The sequence below is a fragment of the Sciurus vulgaris genome, assembly GCF_902686455.1.
Source record: "Sciurus vulgaris genome assembly, chromosome: 11".
In the NCBI taxonomy this organism is placed as follows: Eukaryota; Metazoa; Chordata; class Mammalia; order Rodentia; family Sciuridae; genus Sciurus; species Sciurus vulgaris.
The window spans coordinates 80,172,135-80,198,818 of NC_136472.1; the positions used below are offsets into that span (position 1 = coordinate 80,172,135).

At 37.1% G+C, this 26,684-nt stretch overlaps 1 protein-coding gene across 2 annotated transcripts in view; it reads right to left on the minus strand.

The window, feature by feature from the left end:
• The window catches only part of PRCP (prolylcarboxypeptidase), a 77,875-nt gene that overhangs the window by 15,643 nt on the left and 35,548 nt on the right, over positions 1–26,684 (minus strand). For both annotated transcript variants that reach the window (XM_079105599.1, XM_079105598.1), the window contains exons 2-6: positions 17,471–17,611; positions 14,833–14,934; positions 11,603–11,784; positions 11,216–11,373; positions 10,077–10,246 (exon numbers count right to left, since the gene is read on the minus strand). In XM_079105599.1, coding sequence (XP_078961725.1) covers positions 10,077–10,246; positions 11,216–11,373; positions 11,603–11,784; positions 14,833–14,934; positions 17,471–17,611 — 753 coding nt within the window. The remainder of the gene's footprint in view (positions 1–10,076; positions 10,247–11,215; positions 11,374–11,602; positions 11,785–14,832; positions 14,935–17,470; positions 17,612–26,684) is intronic.

Genomic DNA, 26,684 nt, shown 5'->3' on the forward strand with positions numbered 1-26,684 from the left:
AATAGCCATCTTTGCAAAGAACAGTTACTGTCACTCCTTAAAAGACACAAGTGTGGCTGAAGACCAGCACCAGCTGACAATAGTTGGGTTTTGTCAGCCCCAGAACATCGTGGTCAGAAACTTGGCCTCTACTGATAGGAATTCCATGCTCAGATTCAGGGCAATCCTGGGCCCACTTTTCTCTGTGAAGTCAGATTCCCCTTGGACAACTTGGTCCAGTTCTGAGCACCCCACGTTAAGTAGGACACCAACCAAATAAGAGAAAATTCAGAGGGGAACAGGTGGGATGGGGAGCAAAGGAATTGTTGAAGCAACTCTAAAATTGGTCATTTGGATCATTCCCAACCTTTCATATTACAAATAAGGCTTTAAAAATATACCCAGGGCTAAATTTATATATATAAGGCCTTGTGTACATTCCATTAAACTGCCCTATACAGAGGAAGTACCAATTTATAATCTACTGGTATATTATTTTACAAGGTCTGAAAATATCACTGAATTTTTTTTCAAAATGTATGTGGGAACTTTATTTTAGGCAGTTCTAAAGTTCCTTTCTAATGCAAAGATCCTGTGAGTCTGAACATCATTCTCTAGCATAAAAAAACACAATCTCCATTTACTTCCATAACAATTTTGGTAGTGAAGTAAATGAAGTTCCAAAAAATACCAAAGTTATACTGATGAGACCTCATCACTATTCCCATGCTTATTCAAAGCTATAATAATTTAAAAGGAGATATTCACATATTCACTTTTATCAAAGATTTATAGGATGCATAAAACATAAATATTAAGTTGAACCATATGAAATTGCCACATTTATAGGTGAAATGTAGTAAAATATTGGCAAGTTTGGTACAACCTTATATAAACTTCAACTTAATTCTGATAATTTACATATATTACCCACTTGATAAGGGCAAGCACTTGATCTGCTGATTGTTTACTGAGAGACTACAATCTGATCAGGTAGCAAGAAACGAGTCCCTGACAAACACCTCCACAACACTTAACACCCATGTGTAGCCCCTGTATTATACTATATAGTTTGTATTTCTTGTGAACGAACTCAAAGCCATAAATGCACTAAAATAGGACCATGTGAAGCTGGGGTTGCTGGAATGATTACTGAAATTCCTTGAAACTAGGCACTTTCCCCAAAATGATGTACGAAGCAACATATAATGACCATCCCCATTTCACAGAGGAAAAAATAAGCTCACAGAGATATGGCTCCAGATACACAATTGAGAAACTATGACTATATAGGTTCTGAACTCAGACTACAACGATGAAGTTCTTGCATAATAATCTGCCTTCCTGACATTATATAATAACTACTGCTGTTATTATTATTAACTAGCATCAATTTAGTGCTTACTACACAACAGATCCTATGAAATACAACAACCCAAATAAGCATGGCAATTGTGATTATCCCCGCTTGCAAGTGAGGAAACTGAGGAAACTAAAACAGAGAGGTTAAGAAAGTTGCTTAAAGCTACACAGGAAGGAAGTATCAGAGATGAGATTCAAACACAGACTCACTCTGGAGCCTCCATTTGTCAAAGGATGGCCTGAACCACACATCCTTTCACCTTTGAAAGTTACACTATAAGAGAAATCACACCAGTGCCTAAATATACCCATAGTCTCTTCATAGTCTCTTGGTGACTTTTTTTAAACAGTTTTTTTTTTTTTTCTTTTTAATTCTTGGATTGTCTTTATATGTTTCTATGTTTCTTTGTTTTAAGTAAAACCTTAAAAGGAATTTTGTGGCAATATAAAATCACAAAATTCTAAAAATATGCAGGAGTAAAAAGGAACTGCAAGATAAGAAAGCAATATGAAGCTCAAGAATCAACACTCAAAACAGACTTAATTCACCTTCTATTTCCTCACATAAAAGTGAGCATTTGTGGAAACACTTAAAAAAATTAGAGGTCTATTTTCATAATTCTAGCTTTAAGGACTGCAGAAATAGTATAAGAAATAGAACATTCATGCAACATTGGAACCAAGCTGATCAGATATGCACCCAAATATTTAGGTTCTGCCCTTTGACCTTACCATATACCAGAGAAAGGGAAGATAATGATTTGTTTAAAAGCTCTAAGTGTCCCTACCTATGAGAATAAGTATTCGAATAAAAGAAAGAAAAGGGGTGGGGGGGCAAAGAGAATTTTTTAAAAGAGGAAGGACAGAAGATAGGTTTAAAAAAAAAAGACCAATCTCCTCTCAGAGAGCATGGTCCATCCACATTATAAAAAGGATTAAGCAGATACATTCAGCTTTTCTAACAGATTTTCTTTCTCTAAGGCTTCAATACCCCTCTCACACTCACTTGGATAATCACATTAGTTTTGTCATTAAAAGCTCCCTTTTCATAGAATGCACCTAAACCGCTTAAACCACCCAGAGAGGTCGCATACATTATCAAACACCAAGACAAACGGAAGAGGTTTTCCATCTTATGTCTTATTACTTCACTGTATCCTTCTGCATGCTCAGGAGTCTAAGCCTGATTAGTTATCAGGTTAAAAAAATGAGTCCAAAATTAACAAGTTATACAGTATCCTTCAAAACTGTTCTTTAAATTAAAAGACCTAGTAGTCTTTATGTGGACCGAACAGTCAAATGACAGAGGGGTTTTCTATTTCCCTTTTCTCTTCTTCCTTGTGTTCTACTGGCCAAGTCTGTGATTATCTCTGCATGAATGTTGCAGCTTCTGTTAACAGTAAACAAAAGTAAATGGAGTCTGAGCCTGCAGAGCCCAAAGACAAATTAAAAAGAACGATCCTTGAATTGACATGGAAAATGGCCTTCAGTTGCTGCCCATGGATCCTTCAGAACTGTACAAGGTCCAGCCTGAATTGGAAATCATCTGCTTTTCTCCATAACCCAATTGCTGCAATATTATCTCACCATCCTAAGCCTGAGTCACAGACTCAGAAAAGGACGACTGTTTGTCAGCCCTTTAAAAAGGAGGAAGTGTATCAGAGGGAGGAGGAGTTCTGGCTAAATGGAACTATCCAAGTGAAAGAGCGGTCCCCAACTGGGTAGTGTTCAGGGATTAGTGGGTTGGGAGAACAGAAGGGGTCAAGAAAGGAGAAATAGAATGGACGGTGAAAGAAAGTGATCTGAAGCTAAAAGTTTGGGAGGAGATGCAGTGGAAAAATTCTGAAAATCAGATGGGTAACTAACTATAGGAGGAAAAGGAAATGCAAAAAAAAAAAAAGGCAATGCAAGTTTCTCAAGGAAGAGGCAATAGAGATTATTTTTGATGGGGTACAGGCAAGGAAACAATCATAAATGTATTTATTATAAGCAATCAAGGATTCCATAATATCAGGTTAGGAGCACAGTTGGGTGGTAAAGTGCCTGCCTAGCACATATGAGGCCCTGGGTTCTGCTCCCTCCAAATGATTCTTTAATGTGTCAAGGGAAAGGATAACATTGGTAAGAAATAACTAAAGAGAATGACATGAACTAATCCTGGAGAAAAGAAGCAAAGGTGATTATGGGGGAAAGACATAAAGTTATCTTGCCCCCCCCTCAAAAAAAAGGCTCTATCATGTATACAAAAGATAAAAGAACTGCACTAAATTAAAAATAAAATAGACAACAAAATATTTGAAGTAGACCCTACTGGTTTCAAGTAATTATTTAGGAGAGTGATGGGAAAAAAATATATATTTATTTCCATTTTAGACTCAACAGGAGAATGTCTGAAGGAACATTAAAAAAGTGGAAAGAATACCAAAGTTAGACTGCTTACCACCCCAAATCATGATGAACAACTAACTCTAAAGCTGTATTCCTCTGGCTCTTTTCAGATTAGGGGTCAGCAAACTACAAACTCCAGGCTAATTGCCATCCAACTGCCTATTTTTATAAAATATTATTGGCTATCCTTCTGCATTTGGATTACCTATGGCTGCTTTCATGCTATAGCCGCAGAGTTGAATAATTGTGACACAAAGACTAAAGTGTAGCCCTTTATAAAGGATAAAGTTTGCCTATCCCTATTCTAATCGATGAGGGAATTCCTTTTTGGTTTTATCATCTGACAATTCATTTGTTCTCCAAGGGGAGATAAAGATGCAAAAGTAATTCTCACTTTGTATACTAATAGCGTTAAATTTGATGTTTAATCCATGTTTTCTTAACATGGAAGAGATCTCTTTCTAATAACTTTTCATTAAATTTAATTCAATGCACATTTACCTCCAGCCTGCTATGTGCAAAACACTTACTTTGCACACGAAAAAAGGAAGGAAAAAAAAAAAAACTAATTGCAAATAAATTTGTTTCATTTTAGTTACAAAGTTATAAGCAAGGTATATGTCTACCACTTCAAAGGCACAGTAAATTAAAAGTGTCTTTGAAACCCAGCTCTCATATTATCAATTCTCCTTTTATTTCCAGCACCCATTCTAGCTGTAGAGTCAATTATATTCTCAAAACTTAACCATCAAGTTGGCCAGCCTTTATTTTTAAAAGAGGAAAAGTTCCTTACAAAGATATGCTTTAAAACATGTATAAATGATAAATAATTTGACATAAAAAAAAAACAAAACTTAAAGTTCTAAAAGAACCTAAAATTGATGTAATAAGTCTTTACACTTCTCAGGGTGTTTTCACATCCAATATTTTATGTGGTCCTCAACACAACCCTATGTAACTACTGTTATCCTGATTTGCAGAGGAAGATGGAGACTCAGGGAGGAAGAGTACTGTGAACAAGATCATACAACTGGTGAGTGATAGTTTCAGGCCAGATCCTCAACCTTCAGGCCCCAAGTCAGAGATTTTTCCATTCTGCCATGCTGCATGGGAATCATCCTTCACACAAGTGTAGCACTTAGAAAGCTTTAGAAGCTGACTGAATCATAATACTATGATAACAACTGCAATTTATTAAGCACCAACCACATATGACATAGACCTAGGCATTATACATACATCACAGATTAAATATAGTATATATGCAAAGTGTATAGTCCAGGATTTGGCACATAGTAAATACTCCACTGACTGCAACTATTGTTATTATTTCTACTCCATACAGCTCTATCACTGATGTCTTACCCCAATTTTTCATGGGAAAAACAGGTTCAGAAATTATACAACATGTCCAAAGTCACATAATTACAAAAGTGGTTGAACCCAGGATTCCCACCCAGATTTGAGTAACTCCACAGAGCCCACAGAATCCTAGTCACTGGGATTTCCTCTGATGATGAAAGTCAGAGAATGTATGAGGAAAATGAATAGTATGTCATTAAGTAAAATGAGAGGGGAATCCAAGATGGCAAACTAGAGGGAGTCTGCATTCCTTGTTGCTCTGTGACTTGGGATTGAAGCAGAGGAAATACTGTTTCTCCAATCCCCTGCTGCTTACCCATCATTTGTCTGCTTCAATCCCCTGCTGTCTGCCAGGATATTGCCTGCCTTTTGAGCACAGATCGCTCATTGACTGCCACCTATCAACCACCATTTGCCTGTCTGCCGCCTCTTGCGGCCCATACCCCACCTTTCACCTATCCACTGCCCACCGCCCAATGTTAACCTGCCGATCACCCCCCATTAGCCTGCAGACTGCCAAAAGACCACCAGCAGATCACCCATTGTCTACTGTTGCCTGGAAGTCCATTGTCACAGTAACCGCAGGTTTGGTTATACGCAGTCGCCACCATTTTGGGAAACTGGCCAGAGCCTGCAGGTTTGCCACCACCAATGCTGCCATGTTGGGGGGTGGCCACCTCAGTCTTGGGATACCAGCAAGGGCCTAGAGATATAGTATCAGGGTACTGCAGGTCTGGTTGCACCTGAGGTCTTTCTGTTGGGTGTCCTAGTGGCCTCCATTAGGCTGCCTCTTTGCAGGGTGGCTCCTTTGTGTGAGTGCCATGATAATCTCTCTACAAGTTGAAAGGGTATTGAGATCTTGGGACTGCAGCAAGGCAGAGCCTGGGGAAGCTGAAGCCCAGGTCCATCAGATTGCAGCTGGGTTTGCATGGGTTAGTCTGGGTCTGGGTCCTGTGCAAAGCTGGAGATTAGGGGCAGCTGGGGGTGAGCACAGATTGGAAAAACTGGAGAAAACAAGCTCTCTCCAGCTCAGTGAGTCCTGAAGTGTGTGGGTAGCAAAGGGGATGGCTAAAATGGGTGGGAAGACTGCAAGAGGGTATGAGGGCATCTTACTATCAGCTCACCCAACCAACAAGTCCAGCAGCCACCAGACTGGAGCTAACATCAACTTCAGATAACCCTACCTGTCAGCAGAGAAGGGAAGCTGAGAACATTTCTGAAAGCCAATGGAAGCAATCATTCAATTTTCCACTGAGACTAATTTTTTTTTGTCCTCTCTCTCATACCTCTACCATCTTTGAATCCAAATATTTTTCATGCATCAATTATTGAGGAATGGGATGTCTAGGTTCTCTGAATAGTATATATTCTAGTTATATTGTGTATTCTTATATTTTTACTTTTTTAAAAATTTGTATATACTTTTTCTCTATCTGTCTCCCTGGGTTCTCCTTCTCTTTTATACTAACCTCTATGAATTCCTCCCTTCCTCTTACTATAAATTTTTACCTCTATCTTCTCTCCTTTCCCCTCTTAAACATCACATCTTACACTACTCATTTCCTTCATTGTCCATCACTTGAAGCAGTAAACCATTTTAGCAAACTTACTGTTTATATTGTAGACAATAATTGAGTACTTCATTTCTGTTTATTGAGACAAAACTGGACATGCCTTAATAGGACTTATTTGGCTTAAGGTTGTATATTGTTTGCATTGGGTTTTGTTAATATTGGTCTCCTCCTTAAAGGTAAGGTATTAAAGCCTTCAGGAACACTCTAAGAATACAGGGAAGAAATTGCACTGCCTCAGATCCATACTGCTAGATGAGAAGACAACATGAAAAAAGGACCTTAAACAAACCAAGATGTTCCCACAGTAGAATCCATAGACAACATAGTAGAAGAAATGTCAGAGAAGGAGTTTAGAAGGTACATATTTAGACTAATCATCAAAATAAAGATGGTGTCAGACAGAAAATGCAAGATGATGAAAAAGGAAAGATCACAACAGACACCATTGAAATATGTAAAATTAGAAGCAACTTTGAAAATCTATACTTCAACAAAATGGAAAATATCAAAGACATTGACAAATTTTTAGAGAGATCCTCCCAAACTGAATCAGGAAGATGTATACAATCTAAATAGGTCAATTTCAAGCACTGAAATAGAAGAAGCCATCAAAAGCCTACCAACCTAGAGTGCTTCCTTATAAGCACAAGGCCCTGGGTTCAAATCCCCAGCACTGCAAAAAAAAAAAAAAAAAAAAAAAAAAAAAAAAAAAAAGCCTACCAACCAAGAAAACCCCAGGACCAGACAGATTCTCAGCCAAGTTCTACAAGACCTTCAAATAATAATTAACACCAATACTCCTCAAATTATTCCAAGAAGTAGAAAAGAAGGGAACTCTTCCAAACTCATTCTATGAGGCTAGTACCACTGATACCAAAACCAGACAAAGACACTTTAAGGAAAAAAAATTCAGACCAATATCCCTGATGAACATAGATGCAAAAATTCTCAATAAAATTCTGGCAAATTGCATACAAAAACATATTTAAAAGATAACGCACCACAATCAAGCAGGGTTCATCCAAGGGAAGGAAGGTTGGTTCAACATATGGAAATCAATAAATGTAATACATCACATCAACAGACTTAAAGACAAGAACCATATGATTATCACAATAGATGCAGAAAAAGCATTTGACAAAATACAGCACCCCTTCATGTTCAAAACACTAGAAAAACTAGGGATAGTAGGAACATACCTCAACATTATAAAAGCTATCTATGCTAAGCCCAAGGCCAATATCATTTTAAATGGAGAAAAATTGAAAGCATTCCCTCTAAAAACTGGAACAAGACAGGGATGCCTTCTTTTACCACTCCTATTCAACATCATCCTTGAAACTCTAGCCAGAGCAATCAGACGAAAGGGATACAAATAGGAACAGAAGAACTCAAACTATCACTATTTGCTGATGACATGATTCTATATTTAGAAGATCCAAAAAATTCCACCAGAAAACTTCTAGAACTTATAAATGAATTCAACAATGTAGCAGGATATAAAATCAATACCCATAAATCAAATGCATTTCTATACATAAGCAATGAATCCACTGCAAGAAAAATTAGGAAAACTATCCCATTTACAAAAGCCTCAAAAAAAAAAAAAAATTGGGAATCAATCCAATGAAAGAAGTGAAAGTCCTCTATAATAAAAACTACAGAACACTGAAGAGAGAATTTGAAGAAGACCTTAGAGGATGGAATCCATGCTTTTGGATAGGCAGAATTAATATTGTCAAAATGTCCACACTACCAAAAGTGTTATATAGATTTAATGCAATTCCTATTAAAATCCCAATGACATTCTTCATAAAACTAGAAAAAGCAATCATGAAATTCATTTAGAAAAATAAGAGACCCAGAATAGCCAAAGCAATCCTTAGCAAGAAGAATGAAGCAAGAGGCATCACCAATACCAGACCTTAAACTATATTATAGAGCAATAGTAACAAAAATGGCATGCTATTGTAGACCAATGGTACAGAATAGAAGACACAGAAACAAACCCACATAAATACAGTTATCTCATACTAGACAAGGGTGCCAAAAACATACATTGAAGAACAGATAGCCTCCTCAACAAATGCTGCTGGGCAAAATGGAAATTAATATGTAACAAAATGAAATTAAACCTCTATCTCTTATCCTGCATGAAAATCAACTGAAAGTGTATGAAAGACTGAGGCGCTAGCACAGAGACCCAAACTCTAATAGAAGAAAAAGTAGGCCCAAATCTTCATCATGTTGGCCATTAGGATCAGACTTCTTTAACAAGACTCCCAAAGCACAAGAAATCAAAGTAATAATCAATAAATGGGATGAATTCAAACTAAAAAGCTTCTTCTCAGCAAAAGAAACAATAACATGAAAAGAGAACTGACAGAATGAGAGAAAATCTTTACCACATGCACCTCAGATAGAGCACTAATCTCCAGGATATATAAAGAACTCAAAACCCTTAACACCAAAAAAATTAATAACCCAATCACTAAATGAGCTAAGGAACTAAATGGGCACTTCACAGAAGAAATACAATCAATCAACAAACATGAAAAAATGTTCATCGACTCTAGCAATTAGAGAAATGCAACTCAAAACTACTCTGAGATTTTATCTCACTCCAGTCAGAATGGCAATTATCAAGAATACAAGAAATAATATATGTTGGTGAGGATGTGGGGAAAAGAGGTACACTCATACATTGCTGGTGGGACTGCAAATTAGTGCAACCACTATGGAAAGCAGTATGGAGATTCCTCAGAAAACCTGGAATGGAACCATCATTTGACCCAGCTATCCCACTCCTCAGTTTATACCCAAAGGACTTAAAATCAGCATACTACAGTGACGCAGCCACATCAATGTTTTAAGCAGCTCAATTCACAATAGCTAAACTATGGAACGAACCTAGATGCTCTTCAACAGACGAATGAATAAATAAAATGTGGTACATAAACACAATGGAATATTACTCAGCCTTAAAAAAGAATGAAATTCTGGCATTTGCAGGTAAATGGATGGAACTAGAGAATATCATGCTAAGTGAAATAAGCCAATACCAAACAACCAAAGGCAGAATGTTTTCTCTGATAAGCAGATGCTGATCCATAGTTGAGGGGTGGGGGGCATTAGGGAAGAATGAAGGAACTTTGGATTGTGCAGAAGGGAGTGAGGGGAGGGGTGGGGCAGTGGGGATGGGAAGGACAGTAGAATGAGACAGACATTATTACCCTATATACATGTATGATTACCATACTGGTGTGACTCAGCACCATGTACAGCCAGAGGAATGAGAAGTTGTGCTCCATTTGTGTCAAAATGCATTCTACTGTCATGTATAACTAGTTAGAACAAATTTTAAAATGAAAATAAAAATAAAATAAAAACGAGAGGAAATTTTCCTGTTACCTTGAGAGGCCAAGCAGGCAAAGGCTGTAAAAAGTTAGACGCATAAGGGTAGTTCACCATTGCCAGATTCACCCAAGTTTCCATGATCCATTCTTTCAAATTTGGGATGTCCTCAAATGTCAATGGGCTACATAAGTGAAGGGCTTGAGCAAGCCACTGTAGACCACTTCCTGAGAATAGAATCACAATGCTGGAGTCTAAAAAGTTTTAGTCAAAAGAAGTCTTTACAGATCATTCATTCTTCACTTAGTATTACAGAAAACTCAATTTTCTATACCAATTTTCCACAGACTTTTTTCAACATTCAGTAAAATATTCAGTAGAGTTACAGGATATTTCTGTGATAGACAAGTTACCTATCTTTATGGAGATTACTAGAATTAGTAGTCTGAATTATTTCCTCTTATTAAAATACTATTGAAACAAATAAATAAAAATACTATACAGGAATGAGAATGTATAAATTAGAACTAATAAAACAAATAGATACATATAACAGACATACTATTGAGCAAAAGCCAACAGACAAAAAATATATAATATACAATTTCAATTACTTAAAAGTTCAAGAACGAGCAAAATTAATCTATGGCTCATGGAATGAGGATAGTAAGTAGCTGGGTAGGTATGGAGGTAGAGCCTGAGAAAGGCACCAGGGAATTTCTGAGATGTTGATAATGTTCTTGATCAGGATGCTAGTTACACTAAGTACTCAGTTTGTGAAAATTCATCAAGTTATGCATTTTGATTTGTGCAGTTTTCTGTACAAACATACATTTTACTTTAATAAACATTTTCTTAAAATTGGAAGAACTGCTGGACATAGTGGTGCAGGCCTATAGCCCCAGCTACCTAGGAGGCTAAGGTAGGATGCTCATTTAAACCCATGAGTTTGAGACCAGCCTGGGTAACACAGTGAGACCATCTAAAAAAAAAGAAAAGAAGAAGTAAGAGGAGGAGGAAGAGGAGGAAGGGAATGAGGGGAAGAAAGAGATGAAGAGAGGAAGAAGAAGAGAAGGAGGAGAGGCAGCCTCCACAAAGAATAAGGGGGGGGGGGGGAGAGAAAGAGAGAGAGAAGAAAAAGGGAAAGTGTTGAATTTAACCAAAATCTCAAATCAATTCCCTTGAATAAAGCTTACCTGTACTTGCGAGTCGGTTAATGGCATCCCAGGACCTGAGGATGCTCACTGAACAATTTGAACCACTTTTTCTAAAATCTGTAGTTACAATCTTCATAAATGAATCACAAGGAACAAAGTCTTCAAACTGCCAGATAGGGGCAGAAGCTGCAAGGGCTCTAAAGAGTAAGGCAAACAAGGGAGAAAAGAAATACAAAACTCGCTTAACTCAAGTTTTAAAATTAAAGCTGAGACTGAACAAAAATGATGAGAAAAATAACACCATTTTAAAGAGATGGAAACTAGAAATCTCAATAATAGAATGGGACATGTTTTACTCAAAACAGATCTCTAAGTTTGCCTTGACAATTACTGAGAAGTTCTCATACCCAACATATGTACACTTACCCAACTACTATGTGAGGATATTTCATCCTAAACCAGGCTGCAAGCATGCCACCATAAGAGCCCCCTATGGCAATGACAGGTTGATCTTCAGCTCCTGGGATTGTTCTTTTCAAGTGTTTGATTAACTCAGCAAAATCAGCTAGAGCTTGTTCTGATGTCAGAAAATTCAAGTGTTTGATATCCTAAAGAAAAATAATAAAGAGCATGGGTATAAATGTGTACATAATAGCAGTTTAGGCATAGCATAGATCTAGAAAAAAGTCAGAGACAAATAAGCTTTTCTCCAAATAGAATTTCTAGGCAATTGAGTTAAAATGCCCAGTCAAATCAATAGCTGTGCTGATTTAAATAACTCATGAAATGTGTTTTTAAGATTGTGGAAGAACATAATGTACTTTGCATTTAGTTGGAATTTCTACTAAATGCTATTGACTGAAGACCTTGTTGAGGCAATAGAAATAAGAAACAACAAACTGTAAATAACATTTAAGAGCAAATGTGATAAAATATAAAACTAAGCCTAATAGACAACTGTTATAACTTGTATTTCTAATCTTGACACATTTAAAATGTCTGTCATGTAGGAAATGATAAAATGAATCCTATGGACAAATGAGGTAAAGATCACCAATAAAAATAAAACTTGTTTTTCTCCATCAGAAGGATTATATATTGTGAGTAAACTAAGCTGCAAAATTGGAAGAGAAAAAATATTTTGGCTGCAGGGAGTGGGGCATCAAGGATTGAACTCAGGGGCACTTGACCACTGAGCCACATCTCCAGCCCTATTTTGTATTTTATTTAGAGACAGGATCTCATTGAGTTACTTAACACCTCACTTTTGCTGAGGCTGGCTTTAAACTTGCAACCCTCCTGCCTCAGCCACCTGAGCTGCTGGGATTAGAGGCATGTGCCACCATACCCATTGAGAAAAATATTTTTTCAGGCACCAACAATACAAGACATCAATCCCAGACAGAAGGGAAACTCGTAAAGTATGTTTCAAAGTTGTCTAGATCTCTGCATGGGGACAATTTCCCTCTGCAGTATAAGAAACTGAGCCTTAAATGGTGTCTGGCTGAACTGAGGAGGCTAACAGTGTTTTTAAAATGTCTCAATAATTCCTGATATCCCTTACTTTAAAAGCTGAAGCCTAATCTCACTCCCTTTGAACATGGCTGGACTTAGTGTCTTGGTTTTAATGAAAAAATGTGGCAGAAGTACCAAGGTTAGATTAAAAAAAAAAAAAAAAAGCATGGTAGCTTCTACATTGCTTTCTTGATTTGTCAATTTTGAGGGCAGTTAGCTGCCATGTCATGAATACACTCAAGTAGGCCCTTCGGGAAGCCTAGGAGGAGAAGAACCAAAGTCTCTTGCCAATCTCCGGGTCAGTTTATCACTCATGTGTTCACCTCCATAAGTGGAGTCAAGCCTTTATCTGACTCAGGCAGATGCTGACCTCTTAGCTTCATGAGACCCCTGAAACAGAACCACCCAGATAAACCACTCCCAATTCCTTACCTGAAACTGTGAGCTAATAAAGGCTTATTGCTGTTTTAAGCCACAAAGTTTTGATAAGATAGCAGCAGATAACAAACATAGCTACATAGCTACACCCAGCTATCCTGTTGGACCTTCATGTGTGGGTCTCAACACTCTGTTGACTCCTTCCATTATTTGACACATTACTGAGCCACAGAGCACCCACCTCTCCTCTTCCTATAGATGCCACCTACTCCTTTAGCCTTCCCCCTCATCCATGATGTATGCTTTCTGACTTCTTACCTCCTATCTGTCACTATTCTTTACTTCCTGTTTTTATGGCACTATGTATAGTTGAATGCAATTCTTTTCCAATCCTTGAAAAATATCTGTAACATCCATCATGCTACTGACAAATTCTGTGAGCACAGAAAGGGAAAGAAGCATATGAAAAAGAGCCCTTGGCTCCATTTTGTTGACAGAGCATCAATTATAGTGACCTCGGCAAGGGAATTATGTTTCTATCTGCATCAGGCTGACTGCTTTCTATTGGTTTCAGGACCTGTCAACTTTTCTAATCAATTATGTATGAAAAACACTAAGTTAGATATCCCAACAACTGTCAGCTTTCTGTTTATAACAAAGAACATATTTACTTATTTTTATTTATTTTATTTATAACAAAAATAATAAAACCTGAGGATAAAAATTAAAAATTCCTTGCAAAACAGACTAAAAAACTATGGACCCCAAGTTCTTCTAGCTGAGATCTCCTCAAAAGCATGATATGTATATATATATATATATATATATATATATATACATATATATATCAGTATATATATATATATACTGATGGTATGCAAGATGATCTCAGGTAGTACACAAATTTTTTAAAAAATATTTTTAGTTGTAGATGGACACAAATACTTTTATTTATTTTTATGTGGTGCTGAGGATCAAACCCAGTGCCTCACACGTGCAAGGCAAGTGCTCTACCACGGAGCCACAACCCCAGCCCATAAATGTTTTTTAATGTAACATTGATTATCTTATTTTAATGTAACATGGAAAAAATAACTAGTACATGAAGCCCCTGGTTAAGATAATGCTAACTTTAAAAAGTGAGTTCCTTGAAGAAAAATATTAAGAAAATAATACCACAGATTGAAAATTAAAATAAGCAGAATCACAAGGGTAGTGACTCAGTTGAGGAAAAAGCATCCAGGTTTAATTAGGTGTAGAGCCGGTGGTCAAGGCCAGAGCTTTTTGTACAAAGAGGAAAAGCTGAAGGGAATCCCAGGGGCAGTTAGTCTTTCTGAATCATATAGCTTATTTCTCTTATTTTATTGACTAGATTGGATTGAAAAACACCTTATTAGACAAATATTTATGTGCTCATTATATATTTTCAGTGACTGGATTGACAAAGCATATAATTTATAAAGTAGGATTGTTGACTTATACTTTTGAAATAATGAAAAGTCCCCTGCACTGTCTCTGAAGCCATAGAGTAAGACTGAGCTGGCCAAAACTGGCCTGACACACTGAACTAAAAACTGACTAACATCAGACAGATAATAATATGGCTTTTAAAGCCTCAGCTCATTCAAATTGTACCAAAAAAAGAAAAGATTAAGCACAAATTCTTAATATTTCAGGCAGCTCACATCAAAACTATCTCACCGTAGGACTTGTAAGTAGAAAATGTTCCCAACTTTAAACTTCAGAGCAAAACATATACTTACCTGGAATGAGTTGTTGCCAAAGGGTAGGGACTCTCCATAATATCGATGTTCAGCAAACACTAACATAGCTTTCAGTTCCTCAGCCACATCCCACATGAACCCCTAGGAAGAGTTCACAAATCACAAGATAAAATCGGGAGTCACTGAAAACTTTTACAAACCACATGAAATAGACGTTAAACCAGATCAGAAGGAGTTCTCTGAAAAGTTGCATAATTTGTGTTTCTTCTACAGATAAATGACATAATTGTTGTTTCACTATTGAATGTTGTATTAGAGTGAAACAATTAAAAAAAAGTTCAAGTTGCTCATAAGAAAAGTCATTCCAACTTTCTTATCCTGACCCTCTTATCCTAGAATCAATATTAGGTCTCAAACAATCTTCAAATTGCACTAGGCACCAAATAATCTGGGAAAGAACTTATGGTATCAAAGTCAGACTCTCATCACAGGCATTTATACCATACCAGAGAAAACAGGACAAATAAGAATACTAAACCCCAGGGGGTGGTTATATTAATTTTATTTATTGGAAAATAAATAGTAGCTGACAATAGCTAATATTAACTGAGTACTTTTATAAGTCAGGCACTGTTCTAAACATTTCCTATGTATTAATTCACTTAATTATCAAAACAAACAAGAAACAATTTGATTTTACAGACAAGGACACAGAGACACAAGACGAAACAATCCTTGATACTGACACAGCGAGTAACTGTCAGAAACCAGATTCAAACCTAGGCTACATGGCTGCAGAACACCATCATCAGGTGCTGTTAAACTTCCTACCTCAACACTTATGGTTGCTCATTTATTCCTCACTGCCTTTGTTCACCACGCTCAGTGGTGACCTCAGAATTCTTCTCGACAAAGCATTCCAGACAGGCATAGATGGATTACATTAAAAATGATCAAAATGAATTGTCATTCCTAATGCACAGTGTTACTTTTTAATGAGTTCCCACTCCCTAATAAGGACTAAGAACCTCAAAGTGTTTTTGATGGTTTTGATCAATAAGCAAATAATTAGAAGAGCTGCATGCATGTGAGGATGGGGAATTTAATCCAACACCTGTGATGGTGTCAATAGTCCCACCGTTCTCCTTCAAGGACCCACTCGTTCTATGCCACATAGCTACAGATCCTGCCCACACAAAACTCACACTTGCCCTCCCCTGCCTGCCCCACGGTAGTAGTAATCCCCTTCTGCACTGCTGGGCTAGGCCTAGATCTCTATTTCTGTGCTGTGAGATTGGCTTACGTGTGTCTTACCCTACAAGACTGTGTCTTAAGAGTAAAAACTATCCATCAAATTATCCAGGACTCTGTGAAGTTGTCCTCAGACCTCAAGAGAAAACAATTTAATTGAACTGATTCACAATGTAATAAGCCTTTGTCTGCATCTATATATCAGATATATTTTTCAAAAGAGGTGCATGTACTTTATTAACATTATGAAGTAGATTTTTTTTATCTTATTTAGTCTTCATAACTCTATGCACTGGATATTTTTATTACATCCATTTAACAGTGAAAAAACTGGGGCACAAAATAAAAAACTTTCCCAAAACAAAACAGTACAGTGGCAAAACCAGAATTCCAATCTTGACAGTCTGGTTGAAGTTTTCACTATTTCTATACTACACTGCTTCTTGAAAAGGAACATCTGAAAGTGAACATGTAATTGTAATATTTTAGTAAGTAGAGGAAGATGTCTGGGACTAGGAAGGTCAGGATCTGTCCTTCCAAGAGCTACCTCTAGTCAGTTTTCCAGAACTGTTCTCGCCACTTTTGAGGACAGGAATTCCCAGGCAAACCTAAGGTTCTGCTCCAGTGTTTAACAAGTAGTAGGGTCGGGGGGAGGCAGCAACAGCTACCTGCCTACAAAACAAGAGAACAGGAGCTGGGAAAATCTGAATGGAAGTTGCCCTGTAGCCTTGGCATAAAAGGGCAGTCACAGGGCTGGGGATATAGCTCAGTTGGTAGAGTGCAAGCACAAGGCCCTGGGTTCAATCCCCAGCACTGCCCCCCAAAAACGCAAAAGGGTAAGGAAAAGAGACAAGGCAGCAACCATTGTTCCACAGAATCTGATGGAAAGGAAGTTCTGCTCTCATTGGTCATTCATCTGAAAAAAAGAGAGTCATCCTTGGATCTCCTTTCTCAGGGAATCATTTTATTTTCAACTAACATATTTAGATTCTTATTCCTAAGGAAATAGCCACCAATGAGGAATGTGATATCAGTATAATTGGTTCTATGTCTTTACTTTCCATTTAGTTCAACAAACATTTACTGGGACCTTCTGAGAACCAGGCACCATGCCAAATACTGGCAGTGGAGATGATAATGATTATTCTACCACTTTATAATAAAAAATGTATTTAATTCTTTTCATGTGTAATTCTTTAAAACTGAACATGCAGGCTTCTTGGTATCTATATTCTTTTGTGAACTCCTATCCATGTATTTTTGCTATTTTTCCATTGTTAATGAGTTTATCTTTATATCATTGTTAAAAAGAACTTTACAGTTTAGAATGGTAGTGCTTGGTCATCTATATTGAAAACATTTTTTTTGTATTTTCTCATAAGAGGCAAATTGTTTGAGCAGAGGAAGTTCACTAATCTGCACATACCGTGTTATTGCAAAACCAAACAATGTCCCCTTCGTTACCAGTGTAGAAAAGTATTGATCCACCATCTTTGTCCCAGTGTTTGTCAGATAGCAGGTACCGCTGTTTAAAAGTTTTCATGTTACTAAATCCAAAATGATCAACCTGTGATAAAAACAAAACAGACAAGATATATTTCAAAGGAAGGTAATTAAATGATATCAATATAACAATAATTCATTCTTCCATTTAAACCAACCTATGCTACAAAAATAATAAAACCTTAAACTTTATTTGGTTTATTATTAATGGTAATATTGATGCTGTTGTTTTGAAATTGTTTTCTCTATATGGTAAGATAAAACAATGTTTAATATCCGTGGTCAAGATTTCCAGTGTAAAAGAAAAGACAGAATTATCAAACCAAGTAGTACTTTAAAAACAAAATGATGTTGAGCTGGGGCTGTAGCTCAGTAGCAAAACACTTGCCTAGCATGCACAAGGTCCTGAGTTCAGTCCCCAGCACCACAAAATAATAATATCAAAATTGAAATAGAAACATGAGGCCATTATTTTTTCTTTTTCTTTTACTTGATTTTTAATTGACAAGATATAATTATGGTGTACAACATGATGTTTTGAAATATGTGTACATTGTGGAATGACTAGACTTGAGATAATTAACATAAGCACTATATCACATACTTATTTTTTGTGGTGAGAATACTCAAAATCTACTCTCTGAGCATTTTTCAAGCATACAATACATATCATTATTTTTCAAAATGTACATATCCCTTACTATGTGATTTTTCATTATTCAAACTTCAGTATCAAAATTCAAGCACTAAATAGACACTATTACACTAGTATTAATAGACATTCCAAGTGCCAAGACTTTGGTGTCTAATACCATTCTCAGTAAAAAGAACTAGAGCTTGTTAGTACTGTGACTGACTGACATCTAGACCAGGAATTCACAAGATAAGCCTATACATCTTGCTGTGCAAATAAACAAAGAAGTGCTCAAAAAGTAATAGAGTTACATTAACAGATAAGGAGCTAATTGCAAGAGACTATCACCAGCTAACATTTTAATAAACTGAACATGAAACAAATCAAACATTAAAAAGTTGATTGAAACATTTAATTCAAGAAAATCCTTTAGTATATACAGATTTTTTTTTTAAAAAAAAGCAAGGAAAAAATTCATTTGCCACCATTTAAAGTATTCATTAAATGAATCCTTTACTTTGAAACAGGGAATTAAAAAATAAAAATTTCAACATTTAACCTGCCTTTGCAAAATAATTATATTTTAGGGTATCAAATAATCCTGATTGGTGAAGAAAAGCTGTTTAATCAAATGTCATTTAATGCAGAAGGAATGACAGAATTAGAAAACCTTCTGCAAAGTTACTGATTCAGGCAAGAATTATCAATTGGTGTTAAAAACATTAGGAGAATGGATAATAGGAAAACGAATATTCATACAGTGTCAAAGTAATACCATAGCAAAACTCTCTTGTTAAGAGGGGGAAATGTAACTTTATAAGGATCAGGTTGTCACCTCAATCTGGCAATGGATGTTGGCAGCACTAATGGTGGGCAGGCAGGGGTTAAGTACCACCTCGTGTACACAACACGAAACACGTATTACCCATGATACATTTTTTTGGAAGGGGTGAGGGTTGGGGGATTGAACTTGGGGCACTCAACCACTGAGCCACATCCCCAGTCCTATGTTGTATTTTCTTTAAAGACAGGGTCTCACTGAGTTGTTTAGCACCTCGCAGTTGCTGAGGTTGGCTTTGACCTTGTGATCTTCCTGCCTCAGCCTCCCAAGCCACTGGGATACAGGTGTGCACCAATTCTTGCCAAAAATATTCAGTTTTTTTTTTAAATCCAAACTTGGGATCTACTGACCAGGTTCTAGGAAATGCAGAGGATAGGAGAAAGTTTTAGATTAAGTGAATTTTACGAAGAATAATAACCAGATGCAATGCATTATCCTGAATGGATCCTAATTTGAATAAATAAGAGACAAATAACAATCTAAAGAAAACTGGGTTGATTTTTATATGGACAAGGTATTAGACAATTCTAAAGACTGTTTAGGAGTGATCATATTGTTTTGGATACATCAGAAAATGTCTGGCTTTTTACAGTTGTACACTGAAAGATTTAAAGGTAGAACATCAAACTTTTAATACCTGAAAATACTTCAACATAAAAAAGTAAAGTGAACTTAAAGGAATTAAAGTTTATGCCAAAAAAGAGAAAAAAACATACAGGATAGTGAGACTTTATAAGACAGATTATAAAAAATGTGTTGAAAAATAAGAATGATAAAATGATTTTAAACTCAAGTTGAACTTCGGATATATTCTGTGAAGTTTTTCTTACCCTTTGAGATTTTTATGAACTGGCTATTTTACATCTAAATGTCAAATCCTATGACCTGGTAAGATTGGGGTGCAGCTATTTGAATTTACAGAGTTACCCTGAGCCACTGAGCCTTAGGATCTTGGCAACAGCTGTGAAGGGACAGCAGTGGGACCGCAGGGCCTGGTCTGGAGCCTGTGCAGGCTGCTCTTGCAGCACTGCCCCAGGCTCCCTGGAGCAGAGACTGGTGCTGACCTACACTAGACCCTGCAAGACTTGTCTAGGTCATTTTAAAATCGATGAGACTCCCTGCACACGTGCGCATACACACACACACACACACACACACACACACACACACACACACACTCTTCACATATGATAGGTCCCAAAATGCAAGTGTTTCAAATCTGCATCAAATTCTAACTGCATACTTACTGATCTCTATAATCGTCACCATACACAGGTCTAAAGTACAAGCTATTCTAGTCTTGAGATGCCTACTATTAAAATCAAGAATCAATAAATGGGATGGTGTCAAACCAAAAAAGCTTCTTCACAGCAAAGGAAACAATCAAGAACATGAAGAGAGAGCCTACAGTATGGGAGGAAATCTATGCCACCTGCACCTCAGATAGAGCATTAATCTCCAGGATATAAAGACCTCAAAAAACAATACCAAAATCAAACAAACAAACAAATAATGCAATCAATAAATGGGCAAAATAACTGAACAGACAATTCACAGAAGAAATATGAATGGTCACAAATATATTTAAAAATGTTCAACATCTCTAGTAATTACAGAAATGCAAATTAAAACAACTCTAAGATTTCATCTCACTCCAATCAAAATGACAATTATCAAGAATACAAGCAACAATAAATGTTGTGAGGATGAGGGAAAAAGGTATACTTATACATTGCTATGTGAATGCAAATAGGTGCAATCATTATGGAAAGCAATATGGAGATTCCTCAGTAAACTTGGAATGGAACTATCATTTGACTCAGTTATCCCACTCACCAGTATATACACAAAGGACTTAAAATCAGCATACTACAGTGACACAGTCACATCAATGTGTATAGCAGCTCAATTCATAATAGTTAAGTCCTGGATGGATGAAGAAAATGAACTATATATATACAATGGAATATTACTCAACCGTAAAGAAGAATGAAATTCTGGCATTTGCTGGTAAATGGATGGAACTGGAGACTGTCATGCTAAGTGAAATAAGCCAATCCCCAAAACCCAAAGGCAGAATGTTCTCTCTGATATGCAGATGCTAATGCACAACAGAGGGTGGGAAAGAATAGAAGTTCATTGGATTAGACAAAGGGGAATGAAGGGAAGAGAGGAGGGATAGGAATGGGAAAGATGGTAGAATGAATTGAACATAACTTTCCTATGTTCATGTATGAATACACAACCAGTGTAATTCCACATCGTGTACAACCACAAGAATGGGAATTTTTCTGAGGAATCTCCAGACTGCTTTCCAGAGTGGCTGTACCAATTTGCAACCCCACCAGCAATGTATGAGTGTGCCTTTTTCCTCACATCCATGCCAAAACTTATTATTGCTTGTGTTATTGATAATAGCCATTCTAATTGGAGTTAGATGAAATCTTAGAGTGGTTTTGATTTGCATTTCTCTAATTACTAGAGATGATGAGCACTTTTTCACTTATGTGTTGATCATCTGTATATCTAGGACTAGGTATAAAACAATGGTGTCCTATATATCCCTCCCATTACATCCTTTAATTTACTTCATCACTCATTCAACAAGCATGTATTGAATTCCTATTCTGCGACAAGTGCTGAACTAAACAATGGGGCAAAAAATAGGCTGAGCCACAATCCCTGCATTTCACTTAAACTAATTCAACTACACCCACTCAGTCTAAAAATAAAAGAGAAAAAGAGAAACAAACAGTGAAGGGAAGGTATGCAAGTGATTCCAGGGCCTCCACTTAAGTAGCGTAGTGGTTCTCACCGTGAGGTCCTAGGGCCAGCAGTATCTGCATCACTGGGAATTTGCTAGAACTGCAACCTCTCTGGCTGAATCCCAGACCTACTGAATCTGAAACTGTAATTGTAGAATCTAGTGAGCTGTACTTTAACAAGCTCTGCGAATGTTCTGATATACAGTTGAAGTTTTAAAAACTACCAGATTAGAGGAAGAATCAAAAAAAGACATGAATCTGCTATCCCTTCCCTTGATCAGGATAACTCTAATGCTATAAGCATTTCACTATGCTGACTAAGTCTCTGGTGTTTATAGATTTCAATTACCCCTCAACATACTCCCAATATAAGCCAAATGCATCAAAAGAACCTCAACAACAACCAACACACACACAATCTATTTCAGTGAAGAAGGAAAGAGTTGCTGTGTTAGATGTAAAGAAGAGAGGTACAAGGCTCTCTAGAACAAGAGGATATCCCACAGGCTATCCAAAGGTGATTTTGCCATAGTGATTTTCAAACCCAGCCTTCTTATAAAATGAGATATTGTTATAACCTTTAAAAGCAGCCTACAAAGAATAACATTTCAATATCCAGTAGGAAGATTTCAAATTTGAAAATGTGGTATGTGTTTATATATGTCATGTTTAATATAAATAGTAGAAAGTTCTTGCCAGAGAAAAACCTTCCACCTAGAATTACAAGGGCCACAGGAACTTCAGAACCAGAGTAAGCCAAGTTCTTTTGTATGACTATATCTAGGCACTTCTGCTCCTAGAAATCAGTCTTAATTTTTAAGATTGGAAGAAAAAAGGGAGGAATCTTCCAATGGTAGAAAGAAAGCAAGTTTGGGAGTTAACAGACCCAATCCCAAATCTTTACCAGCTATAAGGCCAGGTAAGTCACTTAATCCTCCAAGCCCTGATATCTTCCTAGATAAACTAAAGATAATAACCCATTGCTCAAAGAATTGCTGTAAGGATAGAGAAAATGCACCTCAAGTACCAGGTATAATTCCTGAAAAATAATAATTTCTCAATAAATATTAATTATCCTCTCTGATGCATTTGCACACCAGTCCTAACATGAATTACTTAGTTGGTAAAAGGTAGTGATATTCTTAGGAGAATTACAGATAGTATTTTTAGAATGTCAAAATCTCCTATTTTCTGTTTCACCTAAATATTAAACAACTGGAAACATACAGTGAAATGTCCTTTACACAATATGAATTTATGGAATTTTCTTGGCTCCCTCCCACCATCCAGGATACCAACTTCCAGGTATTATGAACTCTAGTTTTCAGTACTTAATGGTCAGGCACACAAGGGGCAGTGTGCCCTCTGCTGTTCAGAACTGAGACACTTCCAGTTCTGGGCTCCTGAATAGAGATTGTATAAATCACAACATAAAAGGGACTTAAACGCTGTTTGATCTGTTGCGCAACTGAGGAAACAGAGCTCAAAGCGGTCAGATGACTTAGCCAAGGTCAGAGCAGAGCTGGAATTTTAAATTATTTTTGTAATTTGATTTACTGAAATATCCAAAATAAATAATAGTGCTATCAAAGCAATACAAACATGACCTCAGAAAGGAAACACTAGTTATACACAGCAGTTCTTTCTAGAATATGGTACAAGAAATTTTAAATTTTAAAAGATACTTCCCTCCTTCACCATGTGGAGGAGAAAAGGATCTGAGAGAATGGGTAGGGAAGAAAGAACAAAGAGAACATCCTTTAAATACAATGTAATGTGGCAAAAATAATTTGGATTTTTAAACTGCACAAAAATAAATATTATACCCAGAAAAACTTGTAATAATATTATACCTATCAGTCATCTGGGGGCAGTGAGGGTAGGAGAGAATAACACAGAGTACCCTCTGCATGCTGGCACTGTGTTGCTTGATGCAGATCACCTGGCCAGCCCATCACCTGGGGCACTTTCATAACATCAGTGTTAAAACAAGGATGGTGACCCTCAGAGAGGTCAGATAATTTGCCCAAAATAACATAGTTAATAAACAGAAATAAAATACAATCCTTTTTACATGCTCTTCATACCAACCCGCTCCTGCTTCTGACAAAACTCAAATCTGAAGCCAGGGGCACAATGGGGCATGCCTGTAATCCCAGCTGCTTGGGAGACTGAGTCAGAAGGAGCACAAATTCAAGGCCAGCCTGGGCAACCTAGTGAGACTTTGACCCAAAATAAAATAAAAAGGATTGAGGATGTAGCTCAGTGGTATAGCTCCTCTGGTTTCAATCCCAGTATGGGGAAAAAGAGAAAGAAAGAAAAAACCTGCTCTTCACTACAACATGCTGTTGCAGAGAGCTGACAACCAACTTCAGCCTTCAGCAGGGGACACAAATATCTTTCTCCTAAGTTTGCAATGATGGTCACAACCTTAGCCACTTACTAACAGTTACACAACAAACTATGTAGCATGCTGGTCTTTTCACTGACCTGACTCAATAATCACTACTATACTACTATTTTTAACTCATTTACTTAGACCGCTGATAAAAAACTAAACCACATTGAGGTGGCGCATGCCTATAATCCCAGCAGCTTGATAGGCTGAGGCAGGAAGATCACAAGTTCAAGGCCAGCCTCAGCAATTGAGACCCCCAAGCAACGTAATGAGACCCTGTCTCAAATAAAAAATAAAAGGGCCTGGGGATGTGTGGCTCAGTGGTTAAGTGCCCCTGGGTTTTAATCCCTGGTCCAACAACAACAACAACAACAAAAAAAAAACCTCACTCTACAGTTGGTTATTTAGGCACCCAGAAAAATAATAATAGAATAATAATAACTAACATAAATTTGATAAATATATGAAAAGTATACTTATAAGATATAGAGGAAAAAAAAAAAAAAAACCTCATCCCGAGAGGCCGAACAAACAAGAGCCTCTCACACCCATTTGATGTGTGGGTCCTGTTTTAGGTCGGAGACTCACAGTCCAACAGTCTGTTAGAGTTCCCAAAGAGAGAGCAATAACGCTTCTGGACAAGTTCCATCTCTGCCCTGAAGGGGAGAACACATTCATGTTGGAAGGATACAAGTTCTCAAAGAAGGAATCAAAACCTGGAAGGAGGAGGCCCTTGGGCTACGTGTGGAGAATGGTGGGAGTGGAGAAGTGGGTCTTGCTAGGTTCTCCCTTACACAAGGCAGCACCCCAGCTAAAACAAGATCAAAGAGAAATGCCATATTTTATGAGTCAAATCCTTGGCTGCTGGGTGACCCCTTGTTATTTCCATTTTATTATATCAAAAACCTGCCCAAATATTTTACCTTTATTCATCTGTACAATGAGGATACAGGAAGCATTGGAGACTAAACTAGAATTAGAGAGGAAACTGTATCCCTTGATGATAGTCTAGTGGTGGCAAGGAAAATGATTACAAGTCTCTCCAAGAGGAAGATGAGTCCAAAAAACAGGAATTGTCCTTCCCTTCTCTTCATTGCCAGCCCTACAGGTTTAGTTTTTGTTTGTTTGTTTTGGTGCTGAAGATTGAACCCAAGGCCTCATGAATACTAAGCACATGCTCTACCACTGAACCACACCCCCAGCCCTGGTTTCCCCTTTAAAAGTAAGGTAGAAGTTTCCTCAGAAATGTTCTTCCAATGAAACCATTTTTCTATGTAATGAGACACTACTCTTCTTATATTCCCTTCCTTCTATCCTATATCCTAGTGACATGCCCACATTTTGAAAAGGAATAGAAATAAAATATTTATTCAAAGAGGAAATGGCAAAAGTGGGGGGAGAAGTGATATGGGAGAGTTCATCATTGAAAAATCCAGCAATCCAGCCTCCTATACTTGTAAATGGATAGTTCAAAAGGCAAGATGACAAGAGCTACCACAATGCCCTTGTACATGACAGATGTCATGAATAATCATCGAAAGAATAAAGTTCTAAATCAATGGCTCCCAGTGTTTCTGAGTATGAGGTCCCCCTTTTAATGTTGAAATTTCATTTTAACATAGGCATGTTATATTTTAGAAGTTTATGCTTGAGAAAATATGAGAAGCCATTATAAACGATACTGTGGTATAAATAGCATATGATTACATTTTTAAAACAGTATCTGCTTGGAAGGGAAATGGATTCAAATACCCCCTCCAATAACTGCAGTGCTTAGTAACTCCCTTTGATCAATGACTGTAGGCCCCAGATGGGGAATCACATTATAAATTTTCAAAATGCTGTGAGTTCAAAATACTCTCTGCTCTACTGCTAAAACAGAGAGTCCCTTGGAGATGCCTAAAACATTCCAGTAAGCTAAGAAATAACAAGTTTCATCAAACAACAGTTAAAATTTCATCAGAAGATTCTGATATCACCTGCTGGCTGAATACTCTACGAACACTATGTGGTCAATAACAGCCCTTAGTTCAGGAAGCTTTGCAGCACTAGAATTACCTGACCACAGCTTACCATAAGCTCTGGCCTTAAAGTGCTGCTGAAATGATAAAATACATCGATTTTAGGAAATACGATGCCATCAGAGGGCGCTGTTGTATAAGTAAGTGGTGAAGTGGGTGCACCCATTAAGTTTTAAATTAGATTCATGAAATTTAGGACAGAGTGGAAACGTAGACGGCAGGGTCAAACTCTTGGATAAAAGATAGGAACACAGGAATGCCAATTGTTTTAAGTATTTCCTAAATAAAGATACATTCCCATCACTGAAATATGCTGAAATATGGCAGTCATTTCCCTTCTTTTTAAATTCAAGGTTCAAGATGTATTATGTAAAGATTAGAAGTCAGAACACTGGTTACCACTGTGGCAGGGAAGTGATTCTAAAAGAGAAGGAGAGGATTCAGGAGTTAGGATGGAACATTTCTCTATATTACAATA